The following is a 19,935-nucleotide window of genomic DNA, read 5'->3' as shown; positions in this document are numbered from 1 at the left end:
CTCAACAGAGAAATTGTAAGGGTGGGGTTGAAGATTAATACTTAGAAGACAAAGATAATGCTCAATAGCCTAGCAAAGGTACAAAATATCAAGATCGCTAGCCTGGCTCTAGAGCGCGTGAAGGCGCACGTTTAGCTAGGTCAATTACTCACAGGGGACTGATTATGAGAAGAAAATTTACAGAAGAACAAAAGCGGATTGGTGTGCATATGGCAGACATTGCCAGATCCTGACTGAAAGCTTACCACTATCATTGAAATGAAAGCTTTATAATCTATGCATTCTACAGTTGCTAAAATAGGGGGCAGAAACTCGGAGGTGTACAAGTAAGCTCGAGAATAAGTTTAGGACCACACAGGGAGCGATGGAACGAAGAATGTTACGGGTAATGTGAAAAGACAGAGAGCGGTTTGGGTCACAGAGCAAATAGGAATAGCTGGTATTGTAATTGACATTAAGAGAAAAAAAATGGAGCTGGGCAGGCCATGTAATGCGTAGGATAGATAGCCAGTCGACCACTAGAGTTATATTTTGTGTGGCAAGATAAGGGAAGTGCAGTCGAGGATGGCAGAAAACTAGGTGGGGGGATGAAATGCGGAAATTCGCCGGCGCAAGTTGCAATTGGTTGGAGTAGGACAGAGGTAATTAGAGATCCTGTAGTGGATATAAAATAGGCGGATGACAATGATTCGGTCACAAACAGGGTTCGAGCCCACAACCTCGCCCTCCACAACACAACGGGTTCTGATACACAGCTCTTGCGATGGGGGAACCCATCGTTCCGGTTCAGACAGCTGTATATACACTAAAGCTTAGAGATGAAGCGCACGAGGTTTTAGGTAGAAAATGCGCAAATAGACCAGACCAAAACTGTACAAGAGAAAAACAAAACACGGAGATTCAAAACAATGTAGGAATGCAAGGGATGGGAAGCTTGTGTTCTTTAGCTAGGTAGCAGCAGTTATCGATGACACGAGCACATCGTCATCACCTGTAGCTGCAAGCTGCCTGCGTATAACGCTTGTGAAGAGAAGAATATTTAGGCTTTTATGCGTAGAGAAATACGACACACGGCTAAATACACTGGAGGCTTCAAAAACCTTGCATAACTGTGGCACATTCGTTGTGCGGGATACACAACCAATCACACATATTCAGCGGCCTAAGTTATCTACTATGCAACACTGCAGCCAGCACATACGCCATGATCCACGTGGTCTTTATATATATATATATACCAAGCAAGAAAGCGAATATGAACGCTACACAATGAGAAAGAGCCAGCGAAAACTTTGCTGCAAAAATTTTAATGTCCCCCGCAATGTGTGAATCTGATTCCCACATTGCGGGGGACATCAAGCGAATATTTTCGTATCCAGCCGATGGTAGAGGGTACCTAGCAAGAGCTCACCACGCCAGGGTCGGCGCGCGCGTTAACACTGTGGAAACCGCGGCCCGATAGCGAAAGTCATTACTTGCACCGAGCTATTGGCGCCGCGCCTTCGTCTCACCCGATCACGTTATCGCTTTTGCCTACCAATCAGCGCACACTGCTACGTCTCTTTCCGTCTTGCACATCTAGACGGCAGTACAAGAGACAAAATTTAGAAATACAATTTTGTACATTTTACCAGTGCAACCATGACATCGAGGCGCGTTCGAATTCGCAATGTAAAAAAAAATGCACACCACGCATGTAGAGTACTTCTCGTAAAATGATTTTACTTTCTTTTCGATAATCACACCACTCAGGAACACATCTGTAGCTTGCGCTCATCCAAGTAGAAAAATCTGCATGATACAAGTGTGCAAAAGTGTGCTTCAGCAATTCTAGTAGAGCATACACCAACCCCCCCCCCCCCCCCACTCCCCTTCCCTCAAAAAGAAAGATGTAGCGATGGAGCACGAACATATGAACAACACACGAGATCGTCGCTGAGAGTAGTGTCACGTTATAAAACCGATAAAACACATGAAAAAGTAAAGAAGTGATCCTTAAGATGCGCGCGACCTTTATGTAGCTCTGAGCGTGCGATAAAAACAGAAAATCTATCAGTAAAACAATTCGAGAAGACTTGGAAAGTTCGAAGATATTGCTAATATTGCAATGGTTGGCACAAGCTACAAGGCATACACGTATGCGGGAAATAAACTAAGCCACGTCTCCAAGTAGAGAAGCTATAGAAAAATACATAAAGTTCTCTGCAAGGGCTTTTGCGATACGTGCGATTAGCAAGTGTAACCCCTAAATATAATATGTGCAGGAAATGAATGTCGTGGCGGACTAGCAGATACGATATGACGATGTGGACAAGCTAGAAAAGTTTCCCGAATTGAGAACTCTAAAGGTGTCACTTCATTTAACTGATAGTTAAAATAAAATAAAATAGCGTGCAAGGTAGGCCCATTTTGCATTGTGCCAGTTTACAGCGGGTCTCGGAATGAAGCATTCACGTGTGCACCGACTTCGCGTGCGGGCTGACGCGCGACAGTGCCATAGTCAGAAGGTGGAAGAGTGACCTCAAAGAAAATAAAAAAAAAGAAAACCGCCACTTCAGATGCACACGACATCAGTCAATCTGAGGTAGGAGCAGATACGCGCCTGCATGTCCCTGCCGAGCTTATCGAACTGGGTCTTTCTCTTGCGGCGCCGGTTGCAGACTATCCTGGTTTTCACGACGCCAGCGAGGACAAAGTAGTCGAAAGCGAGCCGCTCGCGTGCCTCGGCGATCTTCTCGGTCGCGGATTTCTCCGAGTTGTTGAAAGCGGTGCACAAAGATAATTTCACGGAGTAGCAGCGCTGCAAGGCCTCGAAAGCAATGGCGTCTTGTTTTTCCTTGGAGCCATGGACGAAGTGGACGGCATTGTTGAGGTTCACCTGCGTTTCCGAAGACGGCAGAATTAACCGCGAGGAATGTTATACAAACTACACGATCTCTCGTCCCACTGTCCCTATTAACAACAGCATCCTACAGGCACTCCTGGGAGTTCCGTGCTAAGATGCTTGACAGCCCCCGGCAGCTACAATTAGGATTCGTGATTTGATGGTAAGATATTTTTGAAGCACGCGTTTCGTACTTCTTGTTACTAGGGCCAGCACCACACTTATACATTTTGCGTAATTCATTTGGGGTCTGAACACGACACCGATTTGGTTCTTAGCGATGTGCACACTTTAACACTTATTTGACTATACTGAATGCGATTATTTAAAATAATTTTTACAGGCCCACCAAATGTCGAGGGTTAAAATTCTGGGGTTTTGCGTGCCCAAACCACGATCTGATTATGAGGCACGCCGTAGTGGGGGACACCGCAAATTTTGACTCCCTGGGATTCTTCAACGTGCACCTAAATCTAAGTGCACGGAAGTTTTGCATTTCGCCCCCCAGCGACATGCGGCTGCCGTGGTCGGGGTTCGATCCTTCGACCTCGTGCTTAGCAGCCCAAGACCATGACCAGAAATCACTCACGGCGGGCAAAGGTCGAGGGTTCTACTTCAGCCAAAGGTCTCGGGTTCGGTTGCCTTAACTTTGCCTTCATTAACAGGAAAGGTCGTGGGTTCGACTCCAACCAATGGTCGAGGGTTCTACTCCCTTATGAATTTTGGTGCCATCAATATTGGCGCCATCAATTTTGGTGCCATCAATTTTGGTGCCATCAATTTTGGTGCCATCAATTTTGGTGCCATAATGCTGGACAGGGTAACGCCGGAGATAACATTTTTCGTCCCGCGAGCGGTCTAAGGCTTTCGCTTCAATAAAAGCTTTTTTCTCATCGAACGTTTTTCAGGGACAGCTACAGTGTGGTTGTAGTTCGTATACCGCAAATAGAGGTAGACCGAGTTCATTTTGGTTACCAGGATGACTCAACAGACTAAGCGGTGAAAATCAACTGTCATATGTACAAAAATATTGCTTAAAAATATCTCTTAACGACTGTTGACGGTAATGCGATTAACGTTTCTGCAATGTACCGACACACGCTATCGCCATTGCCCAAATGCTTCATGCACACGCGGGAACCAAAATATGCGGACCACAGGAGCACCGAAAAACGTGAAGGTCTTTTGAATTACCACGTACAAATTGAAATTAATGAGTCCACTGGAAAGTTTGCAATCCCAAGTTTAGAGCGCAGTCCTCAATTTCATGTTATTTTCACAGGCAGAGGAGAAAATCAGCTTTATCGCGCTATCACATGGTCCGTTTACTTTTGCTCCCGGGTGTACGTGTCCGGCGCGTACTGCCGTCGGACTGCTCTCTCGCGTTTCCCTTCATTAAATAGCGGCATATGCCTAGTGACCAAATATGGTGGCAAAGAAACATGGTTAGATCGGGACATGGAATAGATAGATATCGGGGAGTGCGTGATGTGTCCTATAACGATGCTAATAGCACAAATAAATAAAAATTAGGGCAGAGCCCTGCTGGCGATGATTGTAAACGGTAATGCGATCAGCATTCAAGTAACGTAGCGACACACCTACCTTTAGGGTAGAGCTTACTTAAAATCAGTAGTGTCCATTTTAAGGCCACCGTAGTCCCGACTACATGGGACATACACTGTCTTCGCTATCGGCCCACTTTGCCGTCCAGCTCACCGCTCGCATGAAAAGGTCGCCCCATGAGCATGATAACATGACGACGCAGCGAGGACGATGGAATGACGAAGAAAGAATCATGTCAATGGAGCGGCAAAAATGGCACGACGAGAATGAGATTACGATTCTGAAATGATAAGTATACTATAACAATGGCCGCGTGACGACTACGGAATGTCGACAATGGGAGGACTACGAGTATATGAGAACGACGTACCGACTGTAGTATGACGACAACCGGGATATGAAGCTGGAATATTGACGATGAGACGACCACGACGGCATCAGAAAGACGGTGCGGCAACGTAAGCATGACAGCGACGGTCTGAAGATGATGGCATGATAACGGAGGGGGATCACTTTTAAGTTTTGTGGAATTTTGAGAAATCGCCTGCTGTAGATAACATAATTACTCCCTGAGCTAGATTATTCAGAGACGCGGGCATTGGAAGAAATATCAAAAACATACTCAACTAATTAACAAAGTTTCACTAATCGACTTCTCAATTACTTCGTGACACATATGTAATTTACGAATTGTAGCCGGTGAGTTTGCAAGGCCTACTTCAAGAATCACATCAGCTTGGAGATATGCGAATTCAAACTCGCCGTAGAAATCCACAGTTTTTCCAGTTACTTTTTTACCGAAGCACCCTGTTATGCATTAAAACACAAAAGTAACTGAAACTCCTATGTATTTAGTTCCACGGTTTGGGAAATATCTCGAAACTGGTGCCACCCTGCAGATTTATTTCAAGGGGATGCGTTACGCAAACTCACCGCAAACCACGCAATTTGTGAAATGACATATCTACCCTAAAGTAATTAACCAAGAAGTTAGTCAATTTCTGGTATTTATTTCAATTAATGTTTTGATTTCTCGTGCTAGTAACATCCGCCTCTTCGAATATTCCAGATCAACGAGAAAAATGAAGCAATTTGCCACAGTGGATTTTTGAAAATACCACAGAACTTAAAAATGATCACTTTGTCTGATTTGATGACGATAGCATGATAATGATAGAATGACGAAGGAATGACATGGATGGGTGGATGAAGGCCGTATGACGACGACGGCATGACGAGAAGACGATGACATTTCTGAAGCGATGATGGTAAAACGACAGCGTGAGGACCACGGCATGGAGGCAATTGTGTGACAGCGGCTATGTGCCGATGATAGCGTGATGATGATAGGATGACGATGATAGCATGACGATGGCAGCATGGCGATAATACCGCGACGATAATAGCGTGGCGACGATAGTGTGACCACAACGGCCTGACGAAATGGAATGACGAGAGTCGGATAATGAAGTTAGGACGATGACAACGACGGGATGATAAAGAATGCCTGATGACTACTCTATAACCGGTTTCACATGCAAGCGATATTGTCCCAGAAGCGGCGTGGGCGTTGCGAGAGGCAACCTCCTTGCCCGTAACTGATTTTTCGATCTGTGCGCGCTGCAGCGATTGAGATATGAATGGTTGGAAAAATTAGCAAGCAGCAACAGTGGCGACGAATGGTGGAGCGTCCGGAAGCACTGACGCGAGAAGCACGTGACACGGGGTATGGGTAGGGGGGGGGGGGGGGGGGGGTCAGCGCGCGGAGCAGCTTCAGTGCTCGAGCTGGTGGCGGTTTTTAAGCCGACTACAAGCAGTGACGAATAGACAGGTGAAAGCCTTCATTCGCACTGGTCTAAGTAGTGTGCGCATAGTGGTGGTTTTAATAAAATTGCCTTTCTTGTGCGTGGTGGGGCCCATACGGGCGTGGATATAGGCGACAAAACCGCAGTCCATGCTTCTCGCTCGGGGCGCACGTAGCCGTTTTCGACTCCTTCACTGTGGGCGTGCGGGCTCGTAGTTTGATTTGGTGCTTCTCCGGTTAAAACTCACCCTTCTGCTCGAATCCCTTGGAGAGAAAAGTACGGGAGATTGGCTAAAACCTAACAGTGTCTATTCAAAAGGCTGTTTGCACCTTTGTGGCCCAGATGGCAGCCGGAATGCCTGGCGGAATTCGAGAACGAGAGACAGACCCGTTTTATATCCGCTTTACGCCAAATTTTATTGCTATCCTATCCGGTTAAACGTCTGGAGCCCTGCAGTTGGTAGAGGCCTCGGAATAGAAGCTGAAATCGAAGTTACCATAGGGAATAATCACTTGCATTTTCACACAATGAACGTAAAAAATAAGCTTGGTGATTCTTGGGCAGCAAAAAACCTGCACCTTCTACGCGATGAAACAAGAGTAGGCGAAGCTCCAGCCCCCCTTTTTGGGGTCCGCGGAAACCCACTGTTCTAGGGCGCTTTCCACAAGCGACACTAATCGCTAGGCGGACGTCAAGGTAAGAGGGTGGATGTGAGACGAAGCCCCGTCTGCGACCGGCGGTGCCGCTCAGCGCCCGCAACCGTGGCCGCGGAGTCGCTTGCACATGAAACAGGCTTGCGAGCGCGAGGCAAGGACGACGGCGGTAAGAACGGCAAGAGGACGATGGGATGACGATGAGTGTATAACGGAGATAACGTGATTGCTGGCTGGCGACGATGGCGTGACAATAACATACTGGCTGGCGACGATGGCGTGACAATAACGTGAATATGCCGTGGCGACGATGATATGACGAGAGTCAATGATTCAAATAAATTCACGAGTTTTACGTGTGAAAACCACGATGATTATGAGGTGGGTGGGGGGAGGGGGCCGGGATGCGCTTATGCTCGACGCTCACTATTGCCAACGCTTTTCCTTTCGAAATTATCATGTTTCTATATTACATTAATTTCTTTAGAGCGATATTCGAGGCGAAGTTAGAACGTATGCGAGAGCTTGCGCGGATAAGGAAAACGCGGATAGCATGGGATTCAGGAGGAACGGTGACCTCTCCCCTCAAGGAACACCTGGTAAGCGCGCAGCAGCAGGTATTCCCTTTTCTCCACCCCGCTCTGTCGACGCGCGCGCGGTGCGGGGATAAATTTAAGGGATGTTTTCCGTCAATGTAGACCGACACATTGCCTGCGACACATGCCTAGTGTGACACATACCACACCTACCGGCACATGCCCAGGGTCCCAAGATCGAGTGAGTGACGCATACTCAGTGCTCCAAGTCGACGTCAAAGAGTTCCATTGAACAGCGGTCCCTAACCCCACGCCGCATCTATAGGACAGTGACGCATGTCGGCATGAAAAAGGTTCGTTGAAGAACGGCACAAATTCGCAGATTGCTAGGTACTGAGTGAACCAAGTTGAAATAAATGATTGCTTTCGAAACCTGTTCCCTCAGCACAGCAGCCCGATGCGCTACCCATTCGACCGGTGCCCAATCCAAGGTGAGCAAAGCGAACCTTGCGCAACTTCTCTTAAAGCAGTCAGGACTTTGTGCTATTCACCAACTGGTATCATAAGAAGCCAACAAACACTGACACCAAGGACAACACAGGGTAAATTACTTTTGCTTAATAAATGAAATGAAGAAACGATAACCTAATGGAAATGGAAGTGGATGAGGAAACAACTTGCCGCAGATGGGGAACGATTCCACAACCTTCTCATTTCGCGTGCGATGCTGTACCTGGTAAAGTACCGCACGTGAAATGCGAAGGTTGTGGGATCGTTCCCCACCTGCGATAAGTTCTTTCTTCATCCACTTTCACTTCCACTAATTTATCGTTTCTTTATTTCAATTATTAGGTACAAGTAATTTCCCATATGTTGTTGGTGTCAGTGTTTGTTGGCTTCCTACGATATGACTAATAAAAATCGGGCGCCCCGGTTAGCCCCCTTTCTTCTCGTTTACCAACAGGTAAGTCACGCTTATAGGTGCATACATCCGAAGCAATACGCCATTTCTGTCGGAACTACACTTCAGTGTGCATATACCAGTGGGATAAAAAGACGCCGCTTAGCTAGAAAGCACTTGTTGGCTTCAGCGTTTGTATAAGTCAGCTCTCCCAGTTTCGAAGAACTATTTCATAGTAACCTTTTTCAAATGCTCACGAGTATACATAATGAACAGGAGTGCTTATTCACAAGCCCTACTGAAAAACACCTAAAGGTGTAGCAGCTTCTTAAACGATAGCAATCCTATGGGCATTTACAAACGAAGTAGCATGTTTGAGTAACCATCGTGGCAGTACACGGAAGAAGAGTTCCAAGGAAGGTGACGACCTAAGCCGTCAATAGTTGTTGCAGAGAATAGCCTTCTTTGCAACTTCCACCCGTTTTCATGGTTGTTCAGTGGTCGGTGAACGCTGGTCGGACTCGACAAGAAAAACGTTCGTTCGTTCATTCATTCTTTCGTTCGTTCATTCATTCTTTCATTCCTTCGTTCGCTCATTCTTCCATTCTTTCGGGCTATTTGGTTACGTTGACAATGATAATCGATGGTTTCTGATGGGTTTTTTTCCGGCTTCGTTGTCGAGGTGAAAACAAAATCATCAGGGTCCAGCTCAGCTTGGACTCGCGCGAAGATATTTTTGTTTTATTTTTTCTGGCAGTGAGTGCAGCACGCTGATCATCTAACATCTATGTACCGTCCCAAATTAGGCAGGACAGGCGTGGTGTGACAGTGTCCGACAACGTTCGATGCTTCTGAAAGATGGCTGCTCGAGTAGTGGAAACGTTCTCCTTGTTCAATTAGAGGCGATGGAAACATGTCATGGCACAGTTGTCGGAGAAACTAAGACGTCAGATCGCGTACGGTATTTTATTAAAGTGTGCATTTATCCTCCTCTACGGTAATACGTAAACCACGTCTTCTTATTATCGTGAGTTTAGCATGAATGTCTCCTTAGCGCGGATTTCGTAAGGGTGGGCGTGCTCGCCGCACAGAACGGACAGCTTTTCGAAACCGTGCCAAGAGGGAATAAAGCGCGGTACTGTCCGTAAAGACTCTGACGAATCCTACTAGTCGTGCAATAACCGCGTCCACATGTCTCCAGCAGCTTGGGACAAGTTTTCAAGAAACCTGTGCAGAAATCATCGAATATGATCGTCAATGAAAGTGAATAGTTGAGCGCATCTGGAAAGCTCTTGATTGTGTAACAGGCGTGCTTGAAGGTGTATATTTGCTACAGTGGTGATATTTAGGTAGCACTTACTATTGCAATGCGTAATTCCGTAGAAAGCAGAACTGTTAACCAGGACTCCTGTACTAATATTATAGGCGGCTACGCATATAAACCGATTCGGTATATGGATACCTGCAATATCTTCAGAATGTCTTTTTTTTGTAAGCCTTAAAATGTTTGGATCCTTTTACGACTTTACGAATGCTGCTATACAGCTTTACGAAAAGTGCCTTTGGCGAAAAAGCTTCGTTCGTTGTTCTCCAAAGCCCCCGTTATTGATATAGACAGGTTCGTGAATGTGCCGCAGTAATGTCACTGAAAGCCTTTCTATTAAAGAGAAAATGCTTTGCTTGGCAGTCTCGGCTGGTCTAACCTTGCTGCTTCTGATTGTGGGCTGCATCTAAAATGAAACTATCGTTAATAAAGTGCGTACGTGTGTGACAAGAGGAGTGCAGTAAAGGCAAGCTTTAAATGATTACGGAAACACCATGAAATGTCCGTTACAGCAAGACAATAAAGAAATTCACATTAAAATCTATCTGAATTCTTGTAGCAACGGGGATATCGAAGTTACGCTCACCGAGTTGCTCCTGAGAAGCTCCTTGATGATGGGATCGTTGGCGTGGTTCCTGTTTTCCACATTTACGGTGATGCTGGTGATAAATGCGTTTCCGGAAAGGGCCTCCTTCAGCTGGCCCAAGATTAGCCGAAGCTGGACCATGCGGTCAACTTTGATGTCACTCTCCTGGAGGTTAACGTTGAGGGAAGTTAACGTTCGGTTGTACTTCAAGAGTCGTCCCAGTGCTTTGGCGGTCCTTTGTCTGAAGGTGACGCAGCGGAACTCAATAAGTGCGATACTGCGATTGCCTTCGAGGGAGCGAAACAGGTTGATGACTTCTGGGTCGGGCAAATCTATGCGCAGCATCAGATGCCTGCATGGGAGGAAAGGCCAAGACAGCGATTCATCATGCCGCTACAGCTTCCAATATGAAGTTTTAATAGCGGTATCAACAAGAATTCACGGGCCTGCGCGGTGCTCGCAGCACAGTCACAGCGTCAACTGGAGGAGTGCCATTTTCGGCAGCACGCACAAGAGGCTTCGTGCGTTGCGAGAAGACGCCATAACTTGTACCGGAGAGTAAACACAAGTATAGACTACAGTGCGCACATGTCACATACCTTGACCCATGATACGATACTATGCTGCTGCTGATCATTTATTTTCATGCTCTTTGAAAGGAGGCGGTGACATATAGTCACCTAGCCTGCTTGTGTTGACCAGATGGAGCTAAATGCCACATCCGAGTGTTACATGCAACTTCTACGTGTCGGGACACTAAGTGGAATACAGTGCAACTGCTATCTTAATCGGATCTTAATCTTTCTAATACTATTCTATATGCTGATCATACCACTATTTCCACGTGAGACAAATCTTTAACAACCTTACTCTTTAAACTTAACAGTGAACTAGCCAAAGTTGTAGAATGGTGCCAGTTGAATCATCTAACTTTAAACCCTTGGAAAACTCAGTTTGTGATATTGAAAACAAAGCAGAGGATTGCGCCGTGTATCCCCCAAGTAACTCTCGACAGTCACCTTATTCCTGCAGCGGACTGTGTGTCGTTCCTTGGCATAAAATTCGATCCTAAGTTGAAGTTTACGAGTCATGTTACGTTTGTTAAACAAAAAAAAACAGCTTTCGGCATAAGAGCTGTCATTAAATCACGCGTATTCTTTTCAGAACAACCATTATTATCCTTATACTTAGCGTTGATTCATAATCATATCACCTATGATCTTGCTTACTGGAGCAAAATATATAACTGCCACCTCTCGTTTATTCAACACCATACAGAACCATGCTATTCGCATAATCACCAACAGCTCTTTTTACTCAAGTGCTCTCCCAGTACTTCAGGCAAACCTTGTACTACCTGTATCTGGCTTGCTTAAGTTGTAGTTAAGTATTTTCTTTTTTAGGTTCCTTAACAAACAGCTTGCTTACGAATTTGTAGACCACAAATTCGTAACACCAAACCAACCATGTTTAGGCATAATTTAAGCTTTTTACTACCTAAATGAAATAACTGTAACGCCAACTATGGAAAAATGACATCCTCGTTTTCAGCATTAAACATGTAGAATGACCTACCACATTCACTTAATCTAACGTCATCATGAAACGTACTCAAACATGTATTAAGATGTTTTATTTTTGTATATAGTTTCATGCCCTATAACATGTTCTTTATAATTATGTTTCTTGAAATGTCTTCTTTTTTGTTTGCTTTCTCTTACGAATGTATTGCATTACGCGCGATCATTTGTTTTCCTTGTATTTTAAAAAATTTTTCTACTTTATTCCACATTTTGTACACATTTTTCCCTTTCAGAACCGAGTATCCCGTTGCAGTCATTGACTTTCGGACCCTCGTCTGCAGACTACTTGTTACTCATTGTTATTGAATGGAGACTAAGCTGAAACTGAAACGGAAAGCAAAAACTGTACCTATCGACGCCACATGGCACGCAGGTCAAGTCGTGACAAGTGGTACAATATGATGCTAATGGTGATATGATTATGATGATCAATAGGCATCCCATTGAGTTTCTTGTAACAGTGGTGCCTACGCTGTCCAGCGTCTAAGTGAGCCACGTCAGCGCGAAAGAAGTTAGTTGAAGAGTGGAAGATACGTTCACAATAGTACATACTAAGTGAACCAAGTAGAGCCAACGATTGGATTTGCATCTTGTTCCCTCAGCAATCCAACCAGACACACTACCCATTCGAGTTTGGACTACCCAGCTGCCCAGGTAGGAAGAAAATATATTTAGGCTAGAAAACACAGACACACACACACACACACACGCACACACACACGAACACACACACAAGTACACACACACACACACGCACACACGCACGCACGCACACACACGCACACACGCACGCACACACGCACGCACGCACACGCACACACCCACGCAGAGGGATAGACAGACAAACACTGAGCTAGTAAAAGCGTGACCAAACAGCCTGAACCGACTACAGTTTCTTTGAAGCGTCGAACACTAAGCCGATGTGGGCGCAAAATTTTTATTAGTGATTTCTCTCTTTCATCCGAAAGATAGCTATGGTGATGGAAAAGCGGTAACAATAACAGCGTAGCGAATATGGGCAAAGCTTCGCACATACACAATATATATATATATATATATATATATATATATATATATATATATATATATATATATATATATATATATATATATATATATATATATATATATATAACTAACTTAAACTAACTTAAACGGAAAAGCCGAAGAAGCGTAACAACATAACCACTTTGGTTGGCCGCCAATAGGCTCTATGTTAAGCTGCGGTTAAAATGATACCGTGTTTTTGAGAAGTCCGCTTAAACTAACATTAACCGTTACTTCCACCTTCAAACAATATTACTGACAGGCTGCTCGCACAGAAGCACTGCCATGATGGATCACACAGCACTTCGGTGACTTGAGCTACTAGCGCTTACGATAAAACAAAAGGAAAGGATGTGCGCGTAATTAGGTATACCTTGGTGCTGCAGCGCCACCGGCGTGGGGGCAATCGCGATGAAAAAGAATTCTGGGGTTTTCCCTGCCGAAAGTACGGTATCATTTTGAGGTAAAGTAGTGAGTGCAATTAGATATTCCTTCATCAGAGAACGCACGCAAGTAGACTTGGAGCATTAGCTCAGCGCTATTAGGATAGACTAAGGTCGTGCGTAATCGATTACGTGTTCTATCATACGGTTTTGCTTCGGGTTGGAACTGCCGGCGAATAATAACCCACCCAGAGATCAAGAATAAAACTAAGTTTTTCTGCATTTACTGCATTTTTCTGCAGTCCGAAGGTATTAAGGCGGTGTTTAATAGCGGCCTGGTCACGTGTTTAGAGGGCAGGGCACATGCGGCGATGCCGTAAAAGAATAACCAAACGAAGCCGGCAAACAATAAAGCAAAAGAAAACGCTACACCAATTAAACGTCTTGTATCTCTACCAATGAGTATGAATTGATAGAGCATCGCATATATCATGCAGAAATTGCGAGTTCGGCCTCCACCGGCAGCATTTTCGTTCACTGCATTCTTGTTTTAAATAGATTATATCTAATAGGAAACAGGTAATCTTTTATTCGTATCGTTTATTTTTTATCAGCATCGAGTGTAAGTTTCCCTGCTTCTTGATCAGTAAGGTAGAACTTTAATTTCACAGATCACTCTAAGCCTTGAATTTGATTAAGCGGTTGCCCAATCTGCGCCTGACATATTTCAATGGTGAAATAGGAGAGTTCCCAGAGCTCTCCCGTATGTGATAAGTAAGCGGTACTTTCCTCAGGGACTTGATCCTCGCGAGAGCGTTGGTCAGCTTTTGAACCACGCGTTCTTTTGCAGGGGTTGTGCATTCGAGCAAGGCCAGGCCAACGCTTCGAGCGGAGACGAGAGCCTCCAGGAACTCCTCCGCGTCCTTCGCTTCGCACTCGTCCAGACTTCGCCAAATGGTGGGCGCTTGGGAAGCGCGGACGCCATTCGCGAAATCCGATCCACGAGGGTGGATCCAGTTGAATTTCAAGCGAGAGAAGACGTCAATTTCCCGAATCAGGTCGAACATGCAGGAGAGCTCGCCCTGGGGCTGCGTGCCTGCCACGTTGACGACTAGTGCCTCCAGCGTCTTGTTCACCTGCAAGAACATTTACGCTCGAGCTTTCATTATGCCGCACATTCGGCCTTAAGGTATGTCGACACTTTGCAGACAAAATGTTGCAATTTCGCCCGAAACGCGAGGCATCTATTGCGGTAGCAAATTATTAGAAAGCTATACAAAGTAAGTGTAGTTGCGTTATTGTCCTTGTAAACTTATGAACACTCGCACTTTACAAAGTATAGTTGCTTTGTTGGCCCTGTAAACTTGTGAACAGTCGCTTAATAACTAAATTTTAAAAAATGGCGTCACGCGTGCACAGTCAAACATGAACACATGCGGCTCGATGACGGCGGCCGCTCGCTGTCGCAACGCTGGCGAGAGGAGACGCGGCAACAGCAGCGAGCGAAGTGACCTTTGTGCTGCCTCTCGATGCGACGCGAACTAAGGGGCGAGAGCTCAGCGCACACGTAGCTATCAGCCATTGGCGCACCTAGACACTGTACTCGTCGCATATCGCTTTCAAGATAGGATTCGGCGACCGCGCTCAGCCGCGCCGTGCGCAACCTCTGCCAGAGTAGAACGCCGCCGCTCCCGCCGGTGCCTTGCGCCCGATGGAAGACGGTACGCTTCCTCCCAGCCCCAACCCTGCCGCGCGCCAGATGGAGCCACAATCCTCGGGTCACGCTCGCACGCTTTCACTCTCATATACCGTGCGGGCACGATACAGGTGCATTTCCAACGACAGTAATGTCCCTGGAGTGTCCATATAATTGCTATCGCAATAAAATTCGAAAAAAAAAGAAGCTATAAAGTAAGAATCTATTCGGACATTTGTGCTTGTACTCTGGGAAACATTGCGGATACCAGTGTTATGTCACAGTGGAACGCATGAATAAGTAGCTCTCTACAAAAACTGTAATTAACATACCTGGTTAAAACATTTAACGTTCGTCATTCACAGCATATTTCCTTCAATGAAACATGAACACTGTGCCTCGCATGCACAGCGCGCCGTCAAAAGTGTCACCTCGTTCCTCTAGAGCTAACTGCCCCGAGAAAATGTTCTACAGAGACATGACTTCGTGCCACTGTTGAAACTAATTGTATAACGAGCATGTGCGAGGCAAGTAGTGCAGCGGGAGTCCTCTTTCGCATTTCCATAAGAACATTCGGCGCATATAGTGGCATCGCCGCGAAGCCTGCGTGTGGCCTTCGAAATTCATGGCACGCTGGTGCGTCTTGCGTCATGCATGACATCATGCCGTCATGCCGCATGACGTCAAATACGTCATGCGGCAGCAGGACTCCTCTCGCGCACTTCTTTCTGCACACGCTGCGCCCACTAGTGGCGCTGCCGAGAAGTCTGTGCATGGCCTCCGAGACGAGAGGCGTGGCGTGCCGCTGCGTGCGAACGCTGAGCCATGTGCCCTCGCTTTCGGCACACTCAGTGGCGCGTGCAGAGTAAACAAAGTTGGCAAGGAGGTAATTGAAAAGCGGCAGGTACCCGGTACATTCATGGCGCAGCTCGCTAGAGCGCCGGCGTGAACGACGCTTATTGAAAAGCCGCACATACCCAGTCCGTTTGTGGCACGGCCTGCAAATGGGTCGAGTTGCTGTCCTAGAGTAACCCTTGCGACGTAGGCTCGATTCTGCCAAGCATCGGAGAAATTTCTAGGATCTCTTTTCATTGCAGAGCGGCATATTTCATGTGGCAGATACCTAGTTACCTAATGAATGAATGTGTTTGGTTTAGTGGCGCAAGGGCCAGATAGGGCCAAAGAGCGCCAAGACAGTGTTAGTGATTTCGCGGTGGAATGATGAGTTCTGTGAAGATGTAACTTGGCCGTAAAGTGGCCTAAAAATAGTCACTGTAAAGTGCGTAAAATCTACGTGCTATAAAATTATGGCGATGACTAATGACGAATACTATGAACATTAAAATCCATCGTAGAAGAATGATGCAAAATAGAAAATATATAAGATGGTAAAATTACTTCGAGCACTGCTGCCTTGCCAGAGTCCTTGAAACACAAGGGCCTAGAGGCGCGTGCTATACGTAAGAGCTATCACAGCGGCATTCTCTGAAGAGAGGACCCGCTACGAACATGTGGGGCTAAAACCATGCAAGACAACATCTTTCAGAAAACTTAGAACTGCGTTGGTGTCAAATAAAGGTTCTGGGCCGAGTAGCATTACGGGATGTAGGGGGATGTGCTGCCGGTAGGCTAGAGAAAAATGTTTCCTTCTCTCAGATTCGGCTGCCCGACACTCCAGGAGGACGTGGAGGACGGTCCGCCTCTCCCCGCATCTACCGCAGGTTGGAGGATCATTTTCAGTGAGTAAAACGTTATGCGTGCCAAATGTGTGTCCTATTCTGAGGCGATAGAATAGGACATCTGTTCGCCGTGATTTCGTTACGGAGGGCCAAGAACCTAACTGTGGCTTTATCAAGTGCAGTTTGTTATTTACTTCGGCGTCCCATATACGTTGCCAGTGGTTTCGCAGTTTCCTTCTTAAGAAAGGCTTCAGGTCTGTGACAGGGACCGAAGCAGTAGGATTAACTGCATGCAATGAAATTGATGTGGCCATCTCGTCCACTAGAACGTTACCCTGGCTGCCCCTATGGCCATGCACCCAGCATATAATCACATGCTGGTTAGATACATATGCTTTACATAACACGGAATAGAGTTCAATTATAACAGGGTTTTTGAGCTTACGGAACGATATCAGACTTCACAACACTTAGGGAGTCCGTATATATAACTGATTTTTTGAGTTTTGATTTCCTTATATGCTTCACGGTCGACAATATTGCGTAGGCCTCAGCCGTAAAGATACTAGTTTCCGGATGCAGTATGTCGGATTCCGAGAAGGATGGACCGACGGCTGCATAGGACACTCCGTCGTGTGACTTCGATGCGTCTGTGTAGAACTCCGTGCAGCATTCTTTGTGCTGGAGTTCCCGGAAATGCATTTGGATTTCAATGTCTGAAGCGTGCTTTGCAACTTGAGTGAAGGATGTGTCGCATTGTATCAGCTGCCACTCCCAAGGAGGTAGCAGCTTGGCTGGATGCATTAGGCGGAGCTCGAGGAGCGGAACATGCATTTCTTCACTAAGCTCCCTCACACGCAGCGAGAAAGGCTGTCTTACGGAGGGACGATTGCGAAAGAGCGTAGCATATGTCATGTCATTAACGGTATTAAAACACAGATGTGGAGGATTTGAGTGGACTTTCCGGAAATATTGTTACGTAGGAAGACGCAGACGAAAAGCTATGTACAAATATATTTACAAGGAAAATACGCTGCGCTTGGCCAAGAGGCAACAGCCCGCGCTAGCTTCTAATCGTCGTCGTCGTCTTCACACTGCTGGCCTTTCGTGATCGCGCATATTGTGCCGTAGCACTACCCCCGGCTGCAAAAGCGCCGTCCCGGAGCGACTAAAGATCGGACTCGGAAGCAGTGTAGTAGGCCTTGAGCCTACTGACGTGTACGACATCACTAGATGCCACAGGAGAGGACGAGGTTGAGGCCACAGGAGCAATTTCGTAAGTCACAGGCGTCACCTGGCGCAGCACGCGGTAGGGCCCTGTGTATCGCGAAAGGAGCTTCTCTGAAAGTCCGACGTGACGAGAGGGCGACCACAGGAGCACGAGCGCACCAGGTGAAAACTGTACGTCACGATGGCGGGCGTTGTACTGACACTGCTGAGTGGTCTGTGAGGCCGTCAGTCGAGCACGGGCAAGCTGGCGTGCATGGTCAGCGAGGGCGATGGCGTCGCGCGCATACTCGCTTGTTGAGACCGCAGCAGGAGGAAGTGCCGTGTCTAGGGGCAAGGTAGGTTCGCGACCGTACAGTAGATAAAAGGGAGAAAATCCGGCGGTGTCGTGCCGGGAAGAATTGTACGCAAATGTTACGTAAGGAAGGGCAATGTCCCAGTCGTGGTGGTCCTTGGAAACGTACTTGGCCAGCATATCGGTAAGAGTACGGTTTAACCGCTCTGTCAGGCCATTGGTTTGAGGATGGTATGAAGTAGTCAGTTTGTGTTGAATGGAGCAGGAACGCACAATGTCAGCGATAACTTTCGAGAGGAAGTTTCGACCACGGTCAGTAAGCAGCTGTCGCGGGGCGCCATGAAGCAAGATAATGTCACGCAAGAGAAAGTCCGCGACGTCAGTGGCGCAGCTGGTAGGGAGAGCCCGAGTGATAGCGTATCGGGTGGCGTAATCAGTCGCGACGGCTACCCATTTGTTCCCAGAAGATGACGTGGGAAAGGGACCGAGCAGGTCTAATCCAACACGAAAGAACGGTTCCACAGGGACGGTGATCGGCTGGAGATGACCGGCAGGTAGCACCTGAGGTGTCTTCCGACGCTGGCAGGGATCACAGGCAGCAACATAGCGTCGAACGGAGCGAGCGAGACCAGGCCAATAGAAGCGGCGGCGGACGCGGTCGTACGTGCGGGTTACCCCAAGATGTCCTGAAGTGGGTGCGTCATGCATCTCAAAGAGCACAGTCTGTCGTAGCTGTTTTGGCACGACAAGAAGAAGGTCAGAGCCGTCAGGGAGGAAGTTCCTTCGATACAGAATGCCACCCTGGAGGACATATCGGCGAACGGATGCGTCGGTAGGTGTAGAGCGCAGACGCTCGATAAGTGCTCGCAGCGATAGGTCTCGGTACTGCTCATCGGCGATGTTACCGAAGGCAGAGACAGAGAAAATGCCGTTGGCGCTACTACTGTCGGCGTCGTCAGGCTCGTCGACCGGGTAGCGAGACAGGCAGTCAGCGTCCTTGTGTAGTCGGCCAGATTTATAGGTGACAGTATACGAATATTCTTGGAGGCGTAAGGCCCAGCGACCAAGTCTTCCTGTAGGATCTTTCAGTGAGCATAACCAGCAAAGCGCGTGATGGTCTGTGACAACGGAAAAGGATCGGCCATATAAGTATGGGCGGAATTTCGCAACCGCCCAAACTAGGGCCAGACACTCACGCTCAGTGATGGAATAGTTGCGCTCCGCGGGTGAGAGGAGCCTGCTGGCGTAAGCGATAACACGGTCGTGGCCACGCTGGCGTTGTGCCAGTACAGCTCCAATTCCGTGACCGCTGGCATCAGTACGGACTTCGGTAGGCGCAGAAGGATCGAAATGGGCCAAAACGGGAGGCGTTGTGAGAATGTCGATTAGATGAGAGAATGCAGAGGCCTCGTTATCGCCCCACTGGAAAGGAGCGTCTTTTTTCAAAAGGTCGGTTAGTGGTCGTGCTATGGCGGCGAAATTTCTCACGAAACGGCGGAAGTACGAACAAAGGCCGATGAAGCTGCGCACATCCTTGACACACTTCGGAACAGGGAAGTGCGTAACAGCATTGATCTTGCCTGGGTCCGGTTGCACTCCGTTCGCGTCAACGAGATGTCCAAGGACGGTAATCTGGCGACGGCCGAATTGGCACTTCGATGCGTTGAGTTGCAGACCGGCTCGCCGAAAAACGTCCAGGACTGCTGAGAGGCGCTCGAGTTGCGTAGCGAACGTTGGGGAGAATACGATAACGTCGTCCAAGTAGCACAG

The 19,935-nt window shown here is 47.1% G+C and overlaps 2 protein-coding genes across 2 annotated transcripts in view; both read right to left on the bottom strand.

Moving 5' to 3' along the window:
- Positions 1–1,878: 1,878 nt before the first annotated feature.
- On the bottom strand, positions 1,879–10,603 carry LOC129383984 (uncharacterized). The gene is made up of 2 exons (XM_055069020.1): positions 10,256–10,603; positions 1,879–2,878 (listed from the first exon to the last, which is right to left on the bottom strand). Exons 1-2 carry the CDS (start codon positions 10,598–10,600, stop codon positions 2,555–2,557), a joined length of 669 nt encoding a protein of 222 aa, XP_054924995.1. The 5' UTR covers positions 10,601–10,603; the 3' UTR covers positions 1,879–2,554.
- Positions 10,604–13,945: 3,342 nt separating this feature from the next.
- LOC129383917 (uncharacterized) overlaps positions 13,946–19,935 on the bottom strand; it is a 28,105-nt gene continuing 22,115 nt past the window's right edge. The window contains exon 2 of the mRNA XM_055068939.2: positions 13,946–14,404. Within this exon, the coding sequence (XP_054924914.2) occupies positions 13,946–14,404 (459 nt within the window). The remainder of the gene's footprint in view (positions 14,405–19,935) is intronic.

The sequence above is a fragment of the Dermacentor andersoni genome, chromosome 9 (genome assembly GCF_023375885.2).
Source record: "Dermacentor andersoni chromosome 9, qqDerAnde1_hic_scaffold, whole genome shotgun sequence".
In the NCBI taxonomy this organism is placed as follows: Eukaryota; Metazoa; Arthropoda; class Arachnida; order Ixodida; family Ixodidae; genus Dermacentor; species Dermacentor andersoni.
The sequence above is the reverse complement of the archived record's forward strand: the minus strand, read 5'-3'. Positions and strand labels throughout refer to the sequence as shown.